The sequence below is a fragment of the Gorilla gorilla genome, chromosome 3 (genome assembly GCF_029281585.2).
Source record: "Gorilla gorilla gorilla isolate KB3781 chromosome 3, NHGRI_mGorGor1-v2.1_pri, whole genome shotgun sequence".
In the NCBI taxonomy this organism is placed as follows: Eukaryota; Metazoa; Chordata; class Mammalia; order Primates; family Hominidae; genus Gorilla; species Gorilla gorilla.
Genome location: NC_073227.2, coordinates 120,240,309 through 120,261,463, shown reverse-complemented (window position 1 = coordinate 120,261,463; position 21,155 = coordinate 120,240,309). Strand labels below are relative to the sequence as shown.

At 37.3% G+C, this 21,155-nt stretch overlaps 1 protein-coding gene across 2 annotated transcripts in view; it reads left to right on the top strand.

Moving 5' to 3' along the window:
- Positions 1-436: 436 nt before the first annotated feature.
- DNAJB14 (DnaJ heat shock protein family (Hsp40) member B14) overlaps positions 437-21,155 on the top strand; it is a 47,175-nt gene continuing 26,456 nt past the window's right edge. Inside the window, exons 1-2 of one of the 2 annotated variants that reach the window (XM_019025262.4) lie at positions 437-805; positions 16,602-16,773. In XM_019025262.4, coding sequence (XP_018880807.1) covers positions 673-805; positions 16,602-16,773 — 305 coding nt within the window. In that variant the 5' untranslated portion in view covers positions 437-672. The remainder of the gene's footprint in view (positions 806-16,601; positions 16,774-21,155) is intronic. The other variant, XM_004040190.5, reaches the window with a different exon arrangement.

Sequence of the window (21,155 nt, the reverse complement as noted above, 5' to 3'; positions counted from 1 at the left end):
GCCAGACATCCGGGTCAGAAAAAATGTAGCTGAAATAAGGCTGTCATACAAGCCCTAAGATTAGGTTCAAACGACGCTCTAACGTGTCCCGGAAGTGCTGAGACTGGACTGACACCTTGGTCCTCACCTGACCGCATCCTCCCTCGCTTGAGGGGCCCAGAGGCGGAGCCTCCAAGTCCTGGCAATTTTACTGAAAACGAGTGTCCCCTTCCCGGAACCCATCCTCCTGGCCTGAGCTGCGAGGGCCGCGCCTGGAGGTCACAGGGCACGGCGCTTCCAATGCCGGCAATCGGGTCCCGGGCGGAACCCCTCCCCGCGATGGGCAGCCCGGCTGCTATCGTCCGCCTCCCGGGCAGGTCCGCTTCGAGCCTGCTGGCGCCGTGCGCGGACCACCGAGTCAGCTCGGACGCCCGGGCCCAGGAGGTTGGTCCTGGCCGGGACGGATGCGGATCGCGCCCTAGGGGCCCGCGGGGGGCGGGGAGGCCGCCGTGAGGAGGCGGAGCTGCGAGGCCCGCCCGTCCGCCCGGGCCGTCGCAGCCGCTGCCGCGGTCCCCTGCGCTCCTCCCCGCTGCCGCCGCACGCCCCCAGCCGGTCCCGCCTCGCCTCCTCCGCGGCGGCGGCTTCCGCCCCTCTTAGCTGCGCTGCCGGAGGAAACGGAAGGAGGAGCAAGCTATGGAGGGGAACAGGGATGAGGCTGAGAAATGTGTCGAGATCGCCCGGGAGGCCCTGAACGCCGGCAACCGCGAGAAGGCCCAGCGCTTCCTGCAGAAGGCCGAGAAGCTCTACCCACTGCCCTCGGCCCGCGGTGAGACCTCAGCGTCCCTTCTCTTCCTGCCCAATCCCCAGACCACCGCGTAGCCCGCCCCTGCCCCCACCTCGGCCCCTCCTGGAAGCCTGCGGGGCCCCCGGCCTGTCTGAGCCAGCCCCAGCCCCAGGCCCGGTAGGGAGCATCCCGACACACCCCCGCCCTGGCCCCAGCCCCGGCTCCGGGCTGGGGCTCGGGGAATGCTGCGCGACGTTCCTCTGCACCCGCCTGCCCGCCGGCTCCGCGTTCCGCTGTCCTAAATGTCCGGGTTTCATTCTCCCTGGAGGAGACTTGTCTGGTCCCGTCTTACCACAGTGAGGCTTTATTTGTATCTGTGTTGTTTATGTGGCCCCCTCCCTCCCCATTCTCAGTCCCACATTAGGCCTAGGCCCCTATCGAAGTGAGAGGAATGGTGTACTCTAGTGGCTAATCTCAGATTCCATGTTTCTGAGATCTGTAGAAAACTGTTCCCAGAGCAAACATCGAATACCTGAGATGACATTGCTTTTCCCTGGGAGAGAGTTCCTTTAAAAGAGAAGAGCACACATTCGGCAAGAATGGTCAAGAGTCAGTAATGATTGCTGAAGAGTATCTGATTTGATAACACCATGATTATCAACGAACCAAATCTCTGAGGAATGTGGTACTGGGTTTCCTTTAGTTGAATTCAGCTTATTTATTTTCCTACTCGATAGGCTTCGGAGTAATAATAGCCAACATTTATTGAGCACAAAGTGCCAATAGTTGTGCCTAACATTTTGCATGGATTATTTCATTTATTCCTCAGAACAATTCTGTGTAGAGGTGCAGGATTCATTTGACCAGGTTTACCCACGTGGAAACAGACTTTCTGATAATTAATGAATGAATTAGCGAATGAATGAAAGTATCTTACCCAAGGTCACACAACAATTAGTGGCAAAGTCAGAATAGTAGCTGAACTTTCAGACTTGAAAAGGCCTTTAACCGCTACACTGTTGCCTTGCCATTAGTATTTCCAGGTTAAGAAGAAAGTTATCGATAGATTCAATTAATTGTAGAAAATTATTAATGAAAATATGGGGCTACTTGTTTTGTTGTCTCTTAAATTTTTTTCTCTACGTCGTTGAAGCCCTGTGCTCTTTGCTTTTCTCTCTATCCTTTCCATTACATTGCCTTCTAACACTATACCCATGAGGACAGGAAAATAAAATGAAAGAAAAGAGTTAATAATTTTTTAAATTGTGGTTTAAAAACCCGCCAAATTTACGGTCTTAACTATTTTTAAGTGTGCAGTCCATTAGTGAAGTATATTGACATTGTTGTGCAAGGACTCTTCAGAACTTTTTCATCTTACAACACAACTGTGTACTAATCAGACAGCTCCCTACCGCTCCGTCTCCTAAGACCCTGGCAACTACCATTCTACTTTGTGTTTCTGTGAATTTAACTACTTTAGTTACCTCAGATAGGTAGATTCATGCAGTATCTTTTTGTGACTGTCTTACTTCACTTAGCATAATGTTCTCAAGTTTCATTTATGTTGTAACATGTGAAGAATTCCTTTTTAAAAAAATACTGATTAGGCTGGGCGCGGTGGCTCACGCCTGTTATCCCAGCACTTTGGGATGCCGAGGCGGGCGGATCATTTGAGGTGAGGAGTTCGAGACCAGCCTGGCCAACATGATGAAACGCCATCTCTACTAAAAATACAAAAAAATTAGCCAGGCGTGGTGGCGCATGCCTGTAATCCCAGCTACTGGGGGATGCTGAGGCAGGAGAATCGCTTGAACTCGGGAGATGGAGGTTACAGTGAGTCGAGATGGCAACACTGCACTCCAGCCTGGGCGACACAGCGAGACTGCGTCTCAAAAAAACAAACAAACAAAAAAAAACAAAAAAAAAACTACAGTAAAAAAAACTGAATAATATTCCATTGTATATATACACCACATTTGGTTAATCCATTCATCTGTCTATGGACATTTGGGTTCCTTTCACCTCTTGGCTATTATGAATAATGCTGCTATGAACAAGGATATGCAAAGATCCTGCTTTCAATTATTTTGGATACCCAGAAGTGGGATTGTAGGATCATACAGTAATTCTATTTTTAATTTTTGAGGAACCACAATACAGTTTGTGTAGCGCCTGCACCATTTTACTTTCCCACGAACAGTACATAGGGTTTCAGTTTCTCACCAACCTTGCCAACACCTATTTTCTGTTTTTGTTTGTTTTGATAGTACCCATCCTTGAGTGGGAGGTGATATCTCATTGTGGCTTTGATTTGCATTTCTCTGATGATTAGTAATGTTGAGCATCTTTTTATATGCTTATTGGCTAGTTTTATAATATCCCATTTTTGGAGAAAATGCCTGTTCAAGTCCTTTGCCCATTTTTAAATCACATTACTTGTTTTTTTGTTGTTGAGTTGTAGGAGTTCCTTATTTATTCTGGATGTTAACCCCTTATCAGATATGTGATTTGCAGATGTTTTCTCCTATTTATATGTTGCCTTTTCATCACTTTGTTGATGGTGCTATTTGATGCACGTACGTTTTTAAGTTTGTTGTAGTGCCATTTTTCTATTTTTGCTTTTTTTTTTTGTGCTTTTGCTGTCATATTCAAGAAATCATTGCCAGGAGTTAATTATTTTTGAATCCTCCCCTACTGTTGAATATGATTTCATTTAGTCATTATCTAGTCCTAGAGGGACAGTTTTAACATTAAGTGAGTAGGCAGTCTAGACAGAATAACTTGGCTTTTGAAGTCTGACTCCACCTACTAGCTTGTAACCTTATTTTTGAGCAGGGTAGAGAACCTCTCTAGCCATTAGCTTTTTTGTCTGTAAAATGGAGACAATGTACTGATCTCATAGTGCTGTTGTGAGGATTAAATGGGTTAATACAGGTAAAGCATTTAACAGTGAGCACTCAATTAATTTTGGTGTCATCCCCATTTTACAAGTGTGAAGCTCTGAGAATTCTTAAAACCCACCCAAATGTACACACTATCATACTTCTGTCATGCAAACAATTTGAATAAATCTCCTAAAAGATATTATAAGATACCAAAGCACAACACAGTTTGTTGCTCTTAAAGACATGAATGTCGGAAAAATTAAGAAATGTAAGGGTGAAAGTTGGTAGTACAAATGTAAGGCAGTATGTGATTACCAAATAAAGTGATAGGGGATAACTGTGTAGTCCAAAAACCTTAGTTCAGATGCAGATGTTTTCTCTGACTCCTTTTTCACCAGTGACAAATTACTTAACTCCTCTGAGCCTTCTTTAGTTATATGTAAAGTGAAGATGTCATCACAGGATTTATGTGAGCTGAAATAAAGTTATGTGCCAGTACTCAGAGAAGTGTATTTTATATAGAACATTCTAGAAGATGTTTATTGGTACAATTTAAGAATTCAGGAGAGAGAAAGATCTAGGACATTTGTGTGAGATCCTGATAAAATATTTCATATAGAAGGAAGTCAAAGCTATTGGTTACAATTAGATTTTAAAATTTTAGCCCTGAATTTCACTTATACTAGTCCACCACCAAATTCTTATAACTCAGAAAGTTGACTGAATGTTCGTCTGGATATGCTTAAACTAAGAGAGGCAAAAGAAAAGATCACATTTTGATTTCCATTATTCTTACATGGTAAAACATGAGACTAAATTCCTGCTAGATTCCAGGATTTTTGTCCTCTTAAAATTTTATTTTTGCCAGGTAGGAAGTCTGATACATAAGACACTTTCAGAAATTGGCAAGAGTTTTTCTTGACGAAAAACTTAGTCCCCAAATGGATCTAGGATATTGTTTCTTTCCATGTTTTTAGTTGAGAATATTATTTTACAGTTTACTTATTGCAGTGGACTTCTAAGTGAATTCAGTTGTACAACTTTCAAATATTTTAAAGTATTGATATATATGAATAGCTACCGCATAGAAAATATAAATATTCTAGAAAAATGTCAGTAAGCAGAACTCAGTAACTGTAGTTTCTGAATAAACTGTACATTTATTGAGTTATTGATATGTTCTGGATTTTCAGAGAGGGATACAATCTTTTAATGCTTTGCATTGCAATTTCATAATAATTGGGAGATAGTTTGAAGTGTAGATTTTTTTTTAAGAGAAAAGCATTTTTATTGTTTTCAGGAACACTGTAGTAATTTGAATCAATTGGTGGCTTACAGCTTCAAAAAAGGCCATTCTTCATCTACTGTAATGAACGGATAAGTATGATAATCCAAATTATGTATTGAATAGTATATAATTTGCAGCATCTATCTGCACAATAGCAATTTAAACAGTCCTTTTTCTTCCTAATTTTTTGCTACATTATTTTAAAATTTATATCTAATAAAAAATTCAAAGTTCTGTCTCTTTTTGTCTTACTTAAAATGGTTTAAAAAGTAGCTTTTAAAATTGTCATTATACATCTGGAGTATTATCCAACATATTCTTTTTAAGATAATTTCAGTCTTTTGTATTTCTGACTTATTTAAAATTTAGTGACAAGTACAAATTATACATTCAAAACAATTATTTCTATAGCACCAATTGAAGTGTTACAAAAATGATTTCCAAATTTCAGCTAGTAGCCAAATGATTTCAGATATTACAGTTGAAGAAAGAATACTGATTCAGGGTTTGAATCTTAATTTAATAATGATGTGACCTTGGGTATGTAGCTTAATCTTTCTGAACCTCAATTTCCTCATCTATAAAATGGGGTTTGATTTATTCAACTAATTTTTACTGAATATACATTTTTCTGTCCCAGACAATATTCTAAGAACTGGGAATTCCGTGGATAGTAAGACAAAGTCCTTGTCCTCATGGAGCTTACATTCTAGGGGAAATATGAAGTATCTGTCTGGTATATGACACAATAATTCCATTTTTGTCATTGCCTCTTCCTTTCCTGAGCCTCAGCTTTCTCATTTGTAATCTTCGCAGGCTTATTGTGAGGATCATTTTATTATCTTAAGTGCTGTAAGCATGTCATGTATTATTTCTATAGGAAAAAAACTTGAATAGTACCTTGGAGTTGATAGTATGTTTGTCTCTTCTGTAATTTGTTAAAGTAATTATTTGAGCATAAGATAATTGCTTTAAATTAGGAGTAATCTTAATTTGGATTCAACTACTCATTCCATGCTTAGTTAACATTTAGTTCTTCTGCCTTGCTGACTTCATCCCTTACATTGCCTGTGTATATAGCTGTCTCTCTCTTACATTTAAAATACCTTAGCGGTCAGGAACTATTTTAATCTTAATTATCTTTTTTACTCCCATGATGCCTAACAGTATTTTACATATATTTGTGACATCTATGGGCCTGGATTTTCTGGAATGATAGCTGTTTATTTAATTTTACTCTCTTCAATAAAGATAATTTGTTAAATAAATAACTAAATGAAAATATTATAGCTGTAAGGCTTTCTATATTAATGTATTCACAAATGAAGCTTTTCTATAATCAGCCTAAGTGTTCAAAAAAAAAAAATATATATATATAGGGATTGTCTCTATAGCAAAAATTTGGAAAGCGTATAAATGTCCATTAGTGGAAACTGATTAAATTCATTGCATTCATAAATTATGCACCTATTAAAAATGATGACATGGACCTGTGTTTATTGCTATAAGGTGATATCTCTAATATGTCAACAATTGAAGAAAATTAAGCTAAAAACAGGTAGATTATTATATTTTTTTAATTTAATAATGTCTAAAAAGCTAGACAGCTAGCTAACTAGAGTAACCAAAAGGCTATAGTGATTTTTTTGGGGGGGATTTGGGGGAGGGTTGGAAGGGGATTTATAAGTGATTTTTACTTTGTTATTTTATTTATTTATTTATTTTTGAGACAGAGTCTCGTTCTGTCGCCCAGGCTGGAGTGCAGTGGCACAATCTCAGCTCACCGCAACCTCCGCCTCCTGGGTTCAAGCGATTATCTTGCCTCAGCCTCCGAGTAGCTAGGACTACAGGCGTGTGTCATGACACCAGCTTATTTTTGTATTTTTAGTAAAGACGGGGTTTCACCATGTTGACCAGGCTGGTTTCAAACTCCTGACCTCAAGTGATCCACCTGCCTCAGCCTTCCAAAGTGCTGGCATTACAAGCATGAGCCACCACGCCTGGCCTGTTATGTTTTTTAATGAGCTGAATATACATGTTTGTATAATCACACAAATAAAAGCTATTTGTATTTTGTGAAAAAGAAAAAATCTATTTGTTTTTCAAATCATGTGTTCTGATATTCAATTCAGCTAATGGTAGACAATATATAGGAGTGCCACAGAAACTTAAGAATAAAAATAGATCTCAGTTCTTCCTTTTTGGATTATCAACATAAATATTTTAAATTCTATATTAACTTTTTCATTGGTCTTTAATATGGAATATACTAAATTACATGCAGAATATGTGAAAACTCCTAGTAGAGCAGTACGTCTGGAAGGTAAATGCATAAAATAAGATTGGATAAAATCTTTCATAAAAGTGAATGTTCTCTGGTTTATAAGTACTATCCCAATTAATGTTTGTAACACTGCACATTATTGTAAAAGAGATCCCATGTGATAGCTAAGACATTTAATAAATCCGAAAGATCCAATGTGTTCTAAATTCTCATGGTAGTTGAACTGAGTCATCTTCTTAGGCATCAGTTGCAGTGATTATTAGTACTGACAACTTTGCTGATTCCATTTTTAAGATGATTAAGCTAGATTTTGAGGCCCAGAAGTAATACAGCTTGTCCACATTTTCACTTGATGGAGCCAAAGACTGTGTAGTATGAGCTCATGTATGCACACAGCTACTGTTAGGCAGAAGCCCTATGCATGAAATTCCAGAAAAATTTTCATTATCATAGTAACTGCCAAAAATCTGTAACAACTATATGATTCTGCTTTAGCAATATCCAAAATCTAGGTGTTAACATGGAAAATGTCCAGAGGAACCATGGGAGAACATGTTTGTTCTAAAAATGAAAGGAGGAACACACAGATAACTTCTAATTAGCATGCATTGGGTCATCGTGGCCACGTTTATTTATTTTGTTTTATTTTATTTCATTTAAAAAATTTTTTTGAGATGGAGTCTCGCTCTGTTGCCCAGGCTGGAATGCAATGGTACAATCCTGGCTCACTGCAACCTCCATCTCCCGGGTTCAAGCAGTTCTCCTGCCTCAGCCTCCCAAGTAGCTGGGACTACAGGCATGCACCACCATGTCCAGGTAATTTTTGTATTTTTAGTAGAGACGGGGTTTCCCCATGTTGGCCAGGCTGGTCTCGAACTCCTGACCTTAGGTGATCTACCCACCTCAACCTCCCAAAGTGCTGGGATTACAGGCGTGAGCCACTGTACCCAGCTGGCTGGTGGGCACTTTTAAATATTAAACATATATAACCACTTTCATATCTGGCTCTACAATTTTTAAAAAGTTTTTTTTTTTAAATTGGCCGAAATATTTATATAAAGAGATACTTCCTCCTCCACCTGTCTTATGGTTATGCAGTGGTATCGTTTATATAGGAAAATCATGATAAATGCTTGATTGCTTTTATCAGTTTTCAAGAAAAGGAGGCTATTCCTTTTCATTCTCCAAAAACTAGCAAGTTATCATTTTTTAGGTTTTTGGTCAGTGGGAGCCCCTTTATATTAATACATTTAGTTTTGGAAAATTTTGAAATAATTTCAAACTTACAGAAAAGTTGCAAGAATAATACAAACTTAATACAAATAATACTAATTTCCAAATACATTTCATTTGCTTTGTATTTGTTACAATTTTTACGTTTGCTTTATCAGGACCTTTCTCTCTTCCTCTCTGCTACCCTTCTCTCTTTCTCTTTCTACACACACACACACCACAGTCTGTTTTTCTGGAACCAATTAACAGTAGCTGTAGACATGATCTCCCATTACCCCTAAATAATTGAGCATACATTTTCTAAGACAAGGACGCTCTCTTAGATAACCACAGTGTAACCATCAAGTTTATGAAATCAGTGCTTACACCTTACTCACATTCTGCCAGTTTTCTCAATTATGCCCCTTATGGCAAAAAAAAAAAAAAAAAAAGCACATGTCCACATGTCGCATTTATGTGGCCATGATGTTTAATTCTCCAGATACCATCTTTTTTTTGTTTTTCTTGACCTTGGTATTTTTGATGAGTATATGCCAATTTTTTTTTTTTTTTTTTTTTTTTTTAAATTTCTGCTCACTGCAACCTCCACCTCCTGGGTTCAAGCGATTCTCCAGCCTCCCAAGTAGCTGGGATTACAGGCATGCACCACAACGCCCAGCTATTTTTTTTTTTTTTTTTTTTTTTGTATTTTTAACATGGTTTTGCCATGTTAGCCAGCTGGTCTCGAACTCCTGACCTCAAGTCATCCGCCTGCCTCAGCCTCCTAAAGTGTTGGGATTACAGGCGTGAGCCACCGTGCCTGGCCTAGGCCAGTGAGTTTATAGAATTTCCCTTAACTTTTTTTTTTTTTTTTTTTAAATAAATAGAGACAGGGTTTCACTGTGTTCTCCAGGCTGGTTTTGAACTCCTGGGCTCAAGTGATCCTCCCACCTTGGCCTCCCAAAGTGCTGGGATTACAGGCATGAGCCACCATGCCCAGCCCTGAATTTGGCTTTGACTGATATTTCATCATATTTGTTTTTGGTGTAATACTATGGAAGTGACGTGTGTTCCTTTTTTTGAGTCTCACTTTGTCACCCAGACTGGAGTGTAGTGGCATGATCATGGCTCGTTGCAACCTATGCCTCCTGGGCTCAAGTGATTGTTCTACCTTAGCCTCCCGAGTAGCTGGTACTACAGGCGTATGCCATCATGCCTGGCTAATTTTTGTATTTTTTGTAGAGGCAAGGTTGTGCTATGTTGCCCAGGCAGGTCTGGAACTCCCTGGGCTCAAGTGATCAGCCCACCTTGGCATCCCAAAGTGCTGGGATTACAGGTGTGAGCTACCGTGCCCAGCTGATGTGTGTTCTTAGTGTAACATATCAGGAGACACATGATGTTGATTTGGTCCTTACTGGTGAGGTTACTTTGATCACTTAGTTGAGTTAGTGATTGCTGTTTTTCTCCACTATGATGTTATTCTTTGAGATGGAGTCTCTCTCTATGTCTCCCAGGTTGGAGTGTATGGCGCGATCTCGGCTCACTGCGAGCTCCACCTCCCGGGTTCACACCATTCTCCTGCCTCAGCCTCCCGAGTAGCTGGGACTATAAGCGCCTGCCACCACACCTGGCTAATTTTTTGTATTTTTTAGTAGAGACAGGGTTTCACTGTGTTAGCCAGGATAGTCTCGATCTCCTGACCTCCTGATCCACCCGCCTTGGCCTCCCAAAGTTCTGGGATTACAGGCGTGAGCCACTGTGCCTGGCGATGTTATTCTTTTCTTCTTTGTAATGAATACATGTTTTGTAGGGAAATACTTTGAAACTGTGTATGTGTCCTGTTACTCAACAAACTTTCACTGTCTCTTTGTAGCATCCATTGGTTATTCTTTCCTGAAAAAATTTCTGATGGTTGCCAAATGTGGTTTTCTAATTCCATAATTCCTTCTACATTTATTAGTTAGCATTCAGCCTCAATTATCTGTTACAGATTCATGGTTTCCGATTTAAACTGTCATTATCATCATTTATTTTTGTGTTCAGATTTAGTTAGTGGGAGCCCCTTCAGGCTGGCTCCTGTGTCTTTTGGACATGTTCTCATTGTTCTTTGAATTTTTAAATTTCCTAACACAAAAAAATTTCAGGCTCACATTTTACTTTCTCTGCCCTAGGAATCAGCTAGTTCTCCAAGAAGTCCTGACTCCTTTTACTGGACAATGGTATTTAGAAACTAGATATAGATACCAAATGAACTCATGGCTTACAGAAGTGTCGTTTCTAGCCCTATCAGTGGACAGAGCCAGGAAATAAATGTATGCGTGAATGCATGTATGTATATTTCTGTACATATGTGTGTTATATGTGTTTGTGATCTACACATATTTATAGTAATTTGATCTATTAATTTTATTATCTGTGACACATGCACACACATATAGTATATTCACACACTTCCATTTTTAGTAAAATGCCACAGGATTAATTCCAGCCATCTCCATTTCCATGTTTGTGATTCTATTGTCTGTTAGAGAATCAGAACAGAATGAGAAATGTGGCTCCCACTTATTTGCTCATTTTCCCTTTTATGTAACTAATTGCTTCATTACATAAAATCGAGCTTTTATGTAAAATTTTGTATGTATTTTAGTACATAAAAGCCCATTGGTCCAGGCCCTCTTGAGCTCAGCCATGTTTTTGGTTGTGACTGTCTCTATTTTTAAATTTATTTTATTTTTTGATACAGTCTGTGTCACCGAGGTTGGAGTGCAGTGGCACAATCATGGCTTACTGCAACCTCTGCCTCTTGGGTTCAAGTGATTCTCCTGTCTCAGCCTCCCGAGTAGCTGGGACTACAGGCACATGCCACCACACCTGGCTACTTTTTGTATTTTTAGTAGAGACGAGGTTTCACCATGTTGGCCAGGCTGGTCTCAAATTCTTGACCTCAAGTGATCCCTCCGCCTCAGCCTCCTAAAGTGCTGGGATTACAGGCGTGAGCCACCGCACCTGGCCATGACTGTCTCTTGAGTCCCAATAAGCTTCCTTGGTTCAGGGTTCAGGCGTTGCCAGCCCCAGATGCCAAAAGGAAGAGAAGGGAAAGGAAGAAGCCTAATAATTTTTCTATTAGAAGAGGGAAAAACAGGGAAGCCTACCATTTAGAAAATATTCAAACCATATCTACAGTGTTAGAAGATACTGTCATTACATGCTGTATGCTCTCTCTTAACCGTCATTTAGTCTTAGTTGTATAAATAACTATACGTTTAATGCTTACTACTACCAGTCTAACTTATGTCAGCATATATGTAATTATTTTGGATTCCTAAAGCCTGTTTTATAGTGGATTCCCAGAAGGGCTTGTGGGAACTAAGCTCCATTCATTCTAGAATGTTGAAAACAGTTCATCTGTGGCTTTACTGCTTGAAGTTATTTTGGTGGATACAAAGTCTTTGCTGTACGTTTTCTTTCCATGTGTATCTGTGTTACTCCATTGTTTTATGCAAGTACTACTGATGAACAAAGTCTGATGACAGTCTAATTTTCTCTCCTTTATAAGTCATTTGCTCTTTTTGCCTAGATATTTAGTTAATTTTATTAGAATATGTCTTGGTGTTAGTTATTCTTGGTCAGTATTAGGTCTGTGATTTGCCCTTTCATTTAATAGTTTCAGATTTTTTGTTTTTATGTCAGAAAAGTTTATTTGTTCTATTTTTTTGTTTTTCTTCAGTACTCCTATTGTACATATGTTGGATCTTTACTGTTAATATTTGCTGTTTTCTCTTGAAATTTTTTTGTCTTTTTGACTTTTTAAAAAAATGTTTTAAATTTCCTTCTGGTATATATTCTTTCTCTTTTAAGCATTATCTGTTGTATTTATGAGTCTTTGTTTCTTCTAGTTTAGTCTTTTTTTAATTGATTTTTTAAAATGTCTTTTTTTATTGAGTTTTATCACATAAGTTTCTGAGAGATAATTTTTTCTTTTCTTTCTTTTTTTTCTTTTTTTTTTTTGAGACAGTCTTGCTCTGTCACCCAGGCTGGAGTGCAGTGGCTCAATCTCAGCTCACTGCAACCTCCACCTCCAGGTTCAAGCAATTCTCCCACCTCAGCCTCCTCGGTAGCTGGGATTACAGGCACCGGTCATCATGCCTGGCTAATTTTTGTATTTTTGTAGAGACAGGATTTCACCATGTTGACCAGGCTAGTCTTGAACTCCTGACCTCAGGTGATCTACCCGCCTCAGCCTCCCAAAGTGCTGGGATTACAGATGTGATCCACTGCGTCTGGCCAGTAATTTCTGATGTTGTTGTAATTTTGATATATATTGTTCTTTTATATCATGCATTATTTTTTAGTCTTTTCAGCTTGTTTTGAAGTATTAAAGTGTTCATCTGTTTTGTTAGCAAGTGTTTGTGGCGTGTATTGTCTTCAGAGGTTTCATTCATACTCATCCTTTTTTTCTTATAATTTTGTATCAAATTTGACTTCTGTCATTTTCTTTTACTCATTTTTATGTGCTGGTAAATACGTAGAGATCCTTCTGTTTTTGTGTAATGTTTAAAAATGTCACCTTGCTAAATGAGATCTTCTCATTCCTTTATCCTTCCCTACTTTTATCTGGAGTTTCTCTTTTCGTTTTTTTTGTTTTCCCTGTCCTCTTCAGTTTGGGTCCTGTTCCCAGGAGTTTCTTCTTGGCATGGCTTTGTTCTGGAAGAGAGCTTTGATTGATTATTTTTGAGGGCATGTAGTGAGTAGAGTCTTCCATGCCCTTAAAGCTTTATTGTGGACCCGTGCACTTGTGTACTATTCTAGTAGGCAAAACTCATTCCTTTTTACACATTTTTCCCAGTTTTGCCTGTTGTGCTATATAGAGAGTCCCTGTTGGTTATTTTTATTTTTGTTTTTTTTAATGTTCTGTGGGCTGGCAAATGCCCCTGTATTATACTCCACTGCCCACACAGATCTTGTGGCAGTTGGTGGTTTTTCCCCACCTTATATTTTGGGATTTTGTGCATGAGGTTTTCTCTGACTTTATGAGGGAATTTGGAGAGATTTAAAATTTAAGCTGATGTCATAGCCTTTTTTCCAGAATTCCCACAAAAGTTTTTATGTCTAAATGTTGTGAACCACTACCTCCCTTAGACCATGCTGGTTTCCATTCATTGCGATTGCAGACTAAATACAGACTATAGTTTAAAAATTGGCCGGGCGTGTGGCTCACGCCTGTAATCCCAGCACTTTGGGAGGCCAAGGCGGGCGGATCACTTGAAGTCAGGAGTTTGAGACCAGCCTGGCCAATATGGTGAAACCCCATCTCTACTAAAAAAAAAAATTAAAAAATTAGCCGGGTGTGGGGGGCAGGTACCTGTAGTCCCAGTTACTCAGAAGGCTGAGACAGAATTGCTTGAACCCAGGAGACGGAGGTTGCAGTGAACCGAGATTACACCACTGCACTCCAGCCTGGCTCAGTCTCAAAAAAAAAAAAAAAAGACTATTAATGTTATATTTCTCATTAATAACTATAGATTGGTATCTAGTTGAGTGTGTGTATATATATACATACTTTATTGAGACATTATTGAGACATAATATTGAGTGTGTGTATATATATATATATATATATACACACGCTTTATTGAGACATAATTCACATACCATACAATTCACTCATTTCAATTATACCATTCAGTGTTTCTTTAGTATTTTAACAGAGCTGCACAACAATTATGGAAATCAATTTTAGAACATTTCCTTACTTCAAAAAGACACCTCGTTACTCTTTAGCAGTCACTCCTCATTTATTCCCAGTTCCACCCTCCCCTGCACCCCCAGCTTTGGCAATGATTCATTTACTTTCTGTCCGTGTAGATTTGCCTGTTCTGTACATTTCATATAAACGGAACCATATAGTATACCATCTTTTGTGACTGGAGTCTTTCACTTAGCATAATGTTTTCAAGGTCCATTCATGTTGTAGCACATATCAGTACTCTGTTTCTTTTTATTTTTGAAAATATTTCATTGTCTGGATATTTCATTATCCATCAGTTGATAGATATTTGGTTGTTTGTATCTTTTTGCCATTGTGAATAATGTTGCAATGAACATTTGTGAATCAGTTTTTGTATATCATTTCTCTTGGATATGTACTTAGGAATGGGATTGTTGAGTCAAATGGTAACTATGTTTACTTTTTTAAAGAACTACCAGATGATTTTTTCAAAGCAGCAGCATCATTTTACATTCTCACTAGAAACTTATTAGGGTACCAATTTCTCCCCATCCTTCTCAACATTTGCTATTGTTCATCTTTTGGGTGTGGGTTTGAAGTGATACATCTCTTTGTGGTTTTGATTTTTATTTCCCTAATAGCTAATGATGTTGAACAACTTTTTTTTTGTGCTTATTGACCATTTGTTTGTTTGTTTTGGAGAAATTGTCTATTCAGATCCTTCACCCGTTTTTTTAACTTGTGTTTTTGATCTTTTTATTACTGAACTGTAAGAATTCTTTATATATTCTGGATACTTTTTTTTCAAAATCAGGTATGTTATTTGTAAACATTTTTTTTCCATTCTGTTGATGATAGCCTTTGAAGTACAAAAGTTTTAAATTTTGATAAAGCCCATTTTCTCTGTTTTCCTTTTATCACATTTACTTTTGTTTCTGTAGTTAAGAATATTTTGCCTAAATCAACATCGTGAAGATTTACTTCTGTATTTTCTTCTAAGAGTTTTGAAGCTTTAGCTCTTACACTTAGATTCATGATCCATTCCGAGTTAATTTTTGTGTGCAGTGTGATGGAGTCCAAATTTATTCTTTTGCATGTGGATGGCTAGTTGTTGACCCACAAGTTATGATATGTAGTGTTTTAATTTCTATTCAGTTCTAAGTATTTTGTAATTTCTATTGTAATTATTTCTTTGATACACAAGCTGTCTAGATTTTTTTATTTTGTTTTTTTCTTTTCCAACCCATTTATGATTTTTTTAGTTACATTTTTTGTAATTGATTTCTCATATAACTGTATTGTGCTCATAGATTGTGGTATATATATATGTGGTAATAATTCTCTGAGATTTGAAAAGGACCACTCTATGGTCTAGCGATAATGTGGGCCTGTGAGAAAGGGATATTCACTAGTTGGGTATAATGTTATATCTCTTAGATAAAGCTTATAAATTTGATGTCTAAGTCATCTGTATCCTCAATGATTTCTTAAAATTTACCTTATATCAGTTACTGATTGAAATGTGTTAAAATCCACAATGATGATGGATTTCCCTTTTTTTCATTAGTTTTGTTAACGTTTTTTATGTTTAGTTTTAACTTTTATTATGGAAAGTTTTAAGCACACACAAAAGGAGAAAAAAATAGTATAATCACTCCCAATCACTCACCTGTCTTGAACCATTATGAATATATATGGCCAACCTTATTTCATTCACATTCTTTCTACCCCTACTTTTATGCTTCTCCTCCCCAGATTATTAAAAAGCAAATCCTTGATAAGACTTATTTTTTACACTCATTGTTCACATTTACTCTCATATTTACCACACTATTTGCTTACCATTCCTTTTTCCATCTCAGCCTATCTGTAAATGTTTTCCTTTTGCCTGAAATGTATATATTACAGTATCCTCTAGTGAAAATCTTTTAGTGATAAATTTTCTATTTGTTGGAAAATGTTTTTATCTTGAGCACTTTCTGGGAAATTAGTGCATAACTCAAGTTAGCAGTTTATTTTTTCTGAGCATTTGGATGATAATATTCCAGTATCTTGGCTCCCATTGTTGCTGTTGAGAATTAAACAGGAAGTCTAAATTCCTGTTACTTTGTGGATGATCTCATTGGCTACTTTAAAGACTTACCTCTTTTTCTTTGGTAATCTGCAGTGTCACATGATATGACAAATAAAATTATGTCATAAATAATTGAATGATTATAATCTCAAGTTACTAGCTTTAACTTAATATTCTACTTCTAGATGGTGATTAGTGTTCTGTAAACAGTTAAGTACATAGGGGAATGCGTGCTAATTAAAAAGATCCTATGGTGAATCTTTTTGGAGAATGCACTTCATAATTTGTCTGCTTTAAAACTTTCTTCTCGGGATCTTGTGTATGTACCTTGATGTAAACAGGCACAGTATACTTTATCTTTCTACAGCACTATTGGAAATAATTATGAAAAATGGAAGCACGGCTGGAAATAGCCCTCATTGCCGAAAACCATCAGGTAGTGGCGATCAAAGCAAGCCTAATTGCACAAAGGACAGCACATCTGGTAGTGGTGAAGGTGGAAAAGGCTATACCAAAGACCAAGTAGATGGAGTTCTCAGGTAGGAATAAATATGGTTTACATCTCAATCATAATTGGTATTAATGTACTTTTTGATGTTATAACACCTGAAAAAAGTGAAATATAACATTAGAAGAATAGACATCAAGGAATTGAACTCTGGGTGTGTCTTATGCTTCATATTCTTTATAAAACTGGTCTGTAAAGTACCAACTCCGTAGAATATTCTATTTTTTAAAGTAACCTCAAGTTACAAAGCTTTTTCCAAATAATTTTTTTAAGAAAAATTATTGCAGCTTTTTCACACAATATGTTGTTTATGTAGCAATATTAAAAGAGGATGAAGAATTGTTTTATTTTACATAGATGAAAATGGGAGAATTTCATGAGAGGAATATTGAGTGTAATAGCAACATTTTCAATTTCCTACTTATATTAGTGAAGGATTTTTTTCTATTTATATTCTTTTTGAAGGGCTATCTTTATATATATGCAGACACTATAATGTCCTTTTGCAGAAATGTTAGAGTTGAAAAGTTATAAACTGGGTTTTGGGTATCTGGCTTTAATTTTATAAGTAAAAGGTTTTCTGGAAATGAAATGAAACTTTGAGTTTGAAACACTAGAGAAAAGTCTGTTTTGTTTCCTGCTAAAGCTTAAGGAAGCTGTATTGATGTTGTGCTGATATTACTTTGCTAGGGAAACTAAAGATTAAGGATTTTGAACAGAGATTAATTCAAGAATTCTCATGGAGAGTGAATCATAATATAGTGAACTAACTCAAGTGAAGAGTAGTTAAAATTAGTTAGGTTAAGTCTTTCTCATTTGTCCTTTCTTGTCTGTTTCTCTTTTAATTTTATTTCTTTTTTCACCTTTTTACCCCATTCTCAACTTTCTATTTACCATAATTTGTAATTGAAGTGTATTTTGAGATTTAGGTTTTATTTATTAAGGAAAGTGATTTGTTACCATATCTTAATTTTAAAATCAAATACCCATATATTTATATTTTGCATTTGTCCCTATATATTTAAATGCTAAAGCTTGATTGTAACATTTTATTTGAGAGTGATTACAGTGAGAAAAAAGGATTCTCTGACTGAGTGTGGTGGCTCACGCCTGTAATCCTAGGACTTTGGGAGGCCAAGGCGGCAGATCCCCTGAGGTCAGGAGTTCAAGACCAGCCTGGCCAACATGGCAAAACCTCATTTCTACTAAAAATAGAAAAAGTAGCCGGGCGTGGTGATAGGCACCTGTAATCCCAGCTACTCGGGAGGCTGAGGCTAAAGAATCAATCACTTGAACCCAAGAGGCAGAGGTTGCAGTGAGCCAAGATCACACCACTGCACTCCAGCCTGGGCGACAGAGCAAGACACCTTCTCAAACAAACAAACAAACAAACAAACAAACAAAAAAGGATTCCTTAATCATGGTAAAGCCATGGTAGAGTATTTGATAAGTATGAATGGTAGTGAAGCACTTTGAGAATATAAATAATGCTGCTAACCATTTTTATACTTATAGCACTGTGTCAGAGGTAGCTGAATAAGTGAAAGAAGTGAATAAGTGAGAGACTTACTTTTGAATTTATTTCGTAAAAAACTTTTATTAGTAAGCAGTGTGCTTGAAACATGTTTCTGGAAACCACATCCTAAAACAAATTGTATTTGCTTATAGGATTTAATTTATGTTGGGAGAACATATTCTCAATGAAGGATTCAAAGAAAGTTAAATGTATTATATATATATATATATATTTCAGAATATAGAATCACCTATATATTTGAAAGTTTACCAAAAAACTATGGTTGAAAGTTTTGAAAAAGACTCTCCTAAATCTGGTGTTATTTTAAAAAGTCTGTTTCTTCATTTCCTCTACCCTAGCCTTGAAAGAAAAAGAAGAGTAGTCCAAGGTGTGGTAGAAATAAGGAAGGAAGAGCATTGATGCCTCTTTGTTCTGGTATTGATTATATATATATGTGGGGTGGGGTTGGTTTTGTGTGTATGTGGGTGGTTGTGTGTGTGGTTCTCCAAAGCCCAGAGGAACTGGCTGTAGGCAAGGAGACAGCTTGAGAATGGAAGAATGAAAGATGATGCTGAGTGTAGATACACTCTGTATGTGGCCAGAGACATACAGGTGGAGACATAAAAGGTGGAAGGAATTTTTCTGTTCTCTCTGTCAAATTGGAGATGAGGCTGTCTTCTGAGAGTTAGAAGAAAAGAGATGAGGTTGAAAGCTTAAGAGAGTGGTAAAAGTATGGAATATTTGCAGAGGAGAAAAGCAAAGGGAATGAAGTATTGCTGATTTAGTTTTGAGGCCCAGCCACATTTGGGACCATGAATTCTTTAAGAGTGGAAGAAATAGCTTAGTAGTATACCTGTATTAGAGATTGGTCCTCTGGTCAATAATCTCATTATACCTTTTTAATTAAATGTAATTTTTTTTTCTTTTGGGGACTAAATATGATTGGAACAGTCTCTAAGAGAATCCCCAAGTTTTCAAAATACTTTAGTCTGTACTTTATGTGAGTTTCTTAGCTGAATATACCTTTTCTCTTATATTAGCCTTCATAAGTGTTGCTTTAGTGAGGGTACAGATCACCAGCAAACACTTACATGATTTATGTTTTTGTTTTTTCTTTTACCTATACACAGGGGATTTTTCTGAAGAAAGCCATGTTATCTTGTTGGTTAGCACGATTATGCAAACAAGTTGCTCAGTGACAATTTGGCTCAATGGGGAGAAGTCTTGCAATAATACTGCATCCATTGCATAAGTAAGAGCTAGCTTACAGTAAGACTGAAGAGAAAGTGTGTAACTTTGTAAACTAATATTCTGTTAAACTTGGCGGTTTTTTTTCAGTTGAAGTATATTGAAAAATAATTGAGACAAAGTTGTCATGGATCTTATTTGAAATTTTTAGCATACCATTGAAAAACTTTAAAACTTTACAAGATCAGTGTGAAATTATTAACTGAAGTATCATTGTATTTATCAATTAGAAACACTGTACAACTGTTAATTATAGGGATTTGAATTTAAGATTAGATTTAAGCTTCCGTTCTTTCAGAAGAAATCATTTTGCTAAACTTATAAAATAAGTAATTCTCTTTCTCAGGAATAAATAAATGTTTCCTTAAACACTAGTTAAATTTGGAGTATATTTAAATAATTAGCTATATAGCACACATGAGAAAAAGAGAATCGAAAAATGACCTTCCTCTCCCACCAACTATGCTTCCATGCACATAAGAGAAGACATAAAGTCTGGACCAGGCAGAGTTTTCCCATTGTTGAGCTCCACACAGATCCTTTTGGCCTTGTTGTACATTATTTCCTTCTAAGATAGGTAATGGGTTACTCCTTTTTAATTTCTTTTAATTCTTCAGTGAGGCAGGAGAAGGTTTTACTCTTTTAGAAAGCAGCAGATTGTAAAAAGTGTGACAAACACATGTAGCTGATGAAAAGGAGCATGATGAACAACAATATGAATGAAAAGTTATATGAATGATAATTTCTCATTCAGGTGTGAAAACTTAGGTGAATGGGTATATTTGGAGCATTACTTCAAATACATAGTCTTCAGGCTGTCCATTGGTGATGATGACTGTAACTTCTGGCTTCTCAAGAATTTCTTCTCTAATATATGATGAAAAATTTAGTGCAGAGAAGATATGGTGGAGCTGGATACAGCTAAGAGTTAGTGAAATAACTGTTTTTCCTGTCTGGCCCCCCCCCCCCTTTTTTTTTTTTTGTTTGTCTGTGGCAATTCTTAGCTTTATGACCCTATCTAGAGCACTGCAAATTTTCACCTACTTTGTTTACAGTATCCAGCTGTCTTTTTAAGTTGACCAGGCTTTTGTGCTCAGTAATTATAAACAAGACAATTTAGAGGCTTAATCTGGAACATAATTAAACATCCTACACACTCAAACCAAGTAGTAATGGCTTTAGGAGTGTTCAGTGTTTAATTTACCTTTTATTTTTTGCATTCAGGTAGTGTCTGCCATATTCGTACCTCTCCACCTTGTCTCACAGTCTGTTTCACTTCTATTAACTGCTTCTCTTCTATTCCAAATGATTTTTAGTACCAACTACATTTTCATGACAGCATTCATCACATTTGATCTGAACGTGACTTTTTAGATCCTCACCATTTCTGCTCTCAAACTGAAAGTCATTTGTCCATCCATCCAACATATATGGTGAACAAAACATAATCCCTGCCTTCAAAGAATCTGTGATCTAGAAGTGTTATCAGACAAGTAAAGAGGCAACTGTAGTACACTTTGGTAATTGTTGGGATAAGGCTAAGTTCAGAGGATGTGGGGAGGATATAAGAGGGGCAGCAAACCTAGTCCTGAGGAATTTGGATTCTTAGGAAAAGGAAGAGCTAAGCCAGGGTCCAGAGAAGTTGTAGA